Raw genomic sequence first — 1,542 nt, forward strand, 5'->3', positions numbered from 1 at the left:
GGCGGAGTGACCAGCGGGGAACGGCCGGCCGTGCTGCGGTGCCGGCGGTGCCGCGGCGGAGATGAGCGCGGCGGGGAGGCGCTGGGGCCGGGGGCAGCGAGCTCTGCTCTGGGGTGTCCTGCTGGCAGCGTGGGAGGCGGCGTGGGGACAGCTGCGCTACTCGGTGCCCGAGGAGATGCCCAAGGGCTCGTTCGTGGGTGATGCAGTCAAAGACTTGGGGCTGCAGCTGCCGGAGCTCCGAGACCGCGGGGTCCACGTTGTAGAAAGAGGTAGGACGCAATACTTCTCCTTGCACGGGAAGACGGGACATTTAGTGACGGCAGAGAGGATCGACAGAGAGCAGCTTTGCCGGCTGGTGGAGAAATGTGTGTTGCGCTGTGAGCTGATAGCGGAGGGTGAGATGCAGGTTTACAGAATAGAAGTAGAAATAATAGATGTTAATGACAACCTTCCCAGCTTTCGACAGGCAGAAAGTGAACTGAGAATGAGCGAGACGACTGCCCCGGGGTCGCGGTTTCCACTTCCCAGGGCGCATGATCCCGATATGGGAAGGAATTCCCTACAGAGCTACGAGCTGAGCGGCGACGAGCACTTCTCGCTGGCCGTGCAGGCGGGCCCCGGCGGCGATCAGCGTCCCGAGCTGGTGCTGGCGAAGGCGCTGGACCGGGAGGAGGCGGCGTTTCACGAGCTGGTGATGAGGGCGAGCGACGGCGGCGATCCGGCACGGACGGGCACGGCTCGGATCCGTGTGACKGTGCTGGATGCGAAYGACAACGCTCCCGTGTTCAGCCAGGCGGAGTACACGGTGCGTGTGCCCGAGGACGTKCCCGTGGGCTCYGTTCTCRTCACGGTCACGGCCACGGACGCSGACGAGGGTCTGAACGGCCTTGTKAAGTACTCTRTGAAGAARGAGACRGACATGGCATCGGATRTTTTCCATCTGGATTCTGAGACTGGAGAGATCACGCTGCTGAGGATTCTGGATTTCGAGGAAGGYGATTCRTACRAACTGGAGGTGCAGGCACATGATGGTGGGGGTCTTTTCGATGCGACAAAAGTGGCAATCATGGTGACAGACGTCAACGACAATGCGCCCGAACTCAYAGTATCGTCCAAGCTGAACGAGATCTCAGAGGACGCYCCKGCSGGRRCYGTTGTGGCCCTACTRCWYGTGSAGGATCGSGACTCGGGGSSCAAYGGCGAGGTGCGCTGCWCACTTGATGTAGGCGCTCCATTCCGGTTGGAGAARTCCTWTGAGGATTACTACCGTGTGGTGACAGCGAGAGAACTGGACCGKGAGCAGGTSTCCGAGTACAACGTGACGGTGCGGGCGGCCGAYGGCGGGTCGCCGCCGCTGCAGAGCAGCGCGGTGCTGGCGCTGCGGGTGCTGGACGTGAAYGACAACGCGCCGGTGTTCGCGCAGGAGCGCTACAGCGCGCGGCTGGCGGAGAACAACGCGGCGGGCGCGCTGGTGCTGACGGTGCGCGCGTCGGACGCGGACTGGGGGCAGAACGCGCGCGTGCGCTACCGGCTGTCGGAGGG

At 63.5% G+C, this 1,542-nt stretch overlaps 1 protein-coding gene across 1 annotated transcript; it reads left to right on the top strand.

Moving 5' to 3' along the window:
• Positions 1-31: 31 nt before the first annotated feature.
• On the top strand, positions 32-1,540 carry LOC130587992 (protocadherin gamma-A5-like; the record flags this gene model as incomplete). Its single annotated transcript, XM_057388951.1, has 1 exon — positions 32-1,540. A coding segment is annotated over exon 1 (1,479 nt), but the record flags the coding sequence as incomplete, so codon positions are not given.
• Between the last annotated feature and the right edge of the window lie 2 nt (positions 1,541-1,542).

Source organism: Malurus melanocephalus, unplaced genomic scaffold (genome assembly GCF_030028575.1).
Source record: "Malurus melanocephalus ecotype Western Australia unplaced genomic scaffold, MMel_1.1 scaffold_2970, whole genome shotgun sequence".
Taxonomy (NCBI): domain Eukaryota; kingdom Metazoa; phylum Chordata; class Aves; order Passeriformes; family Maluridae; genus Malurus; species Malurus melanocephalus.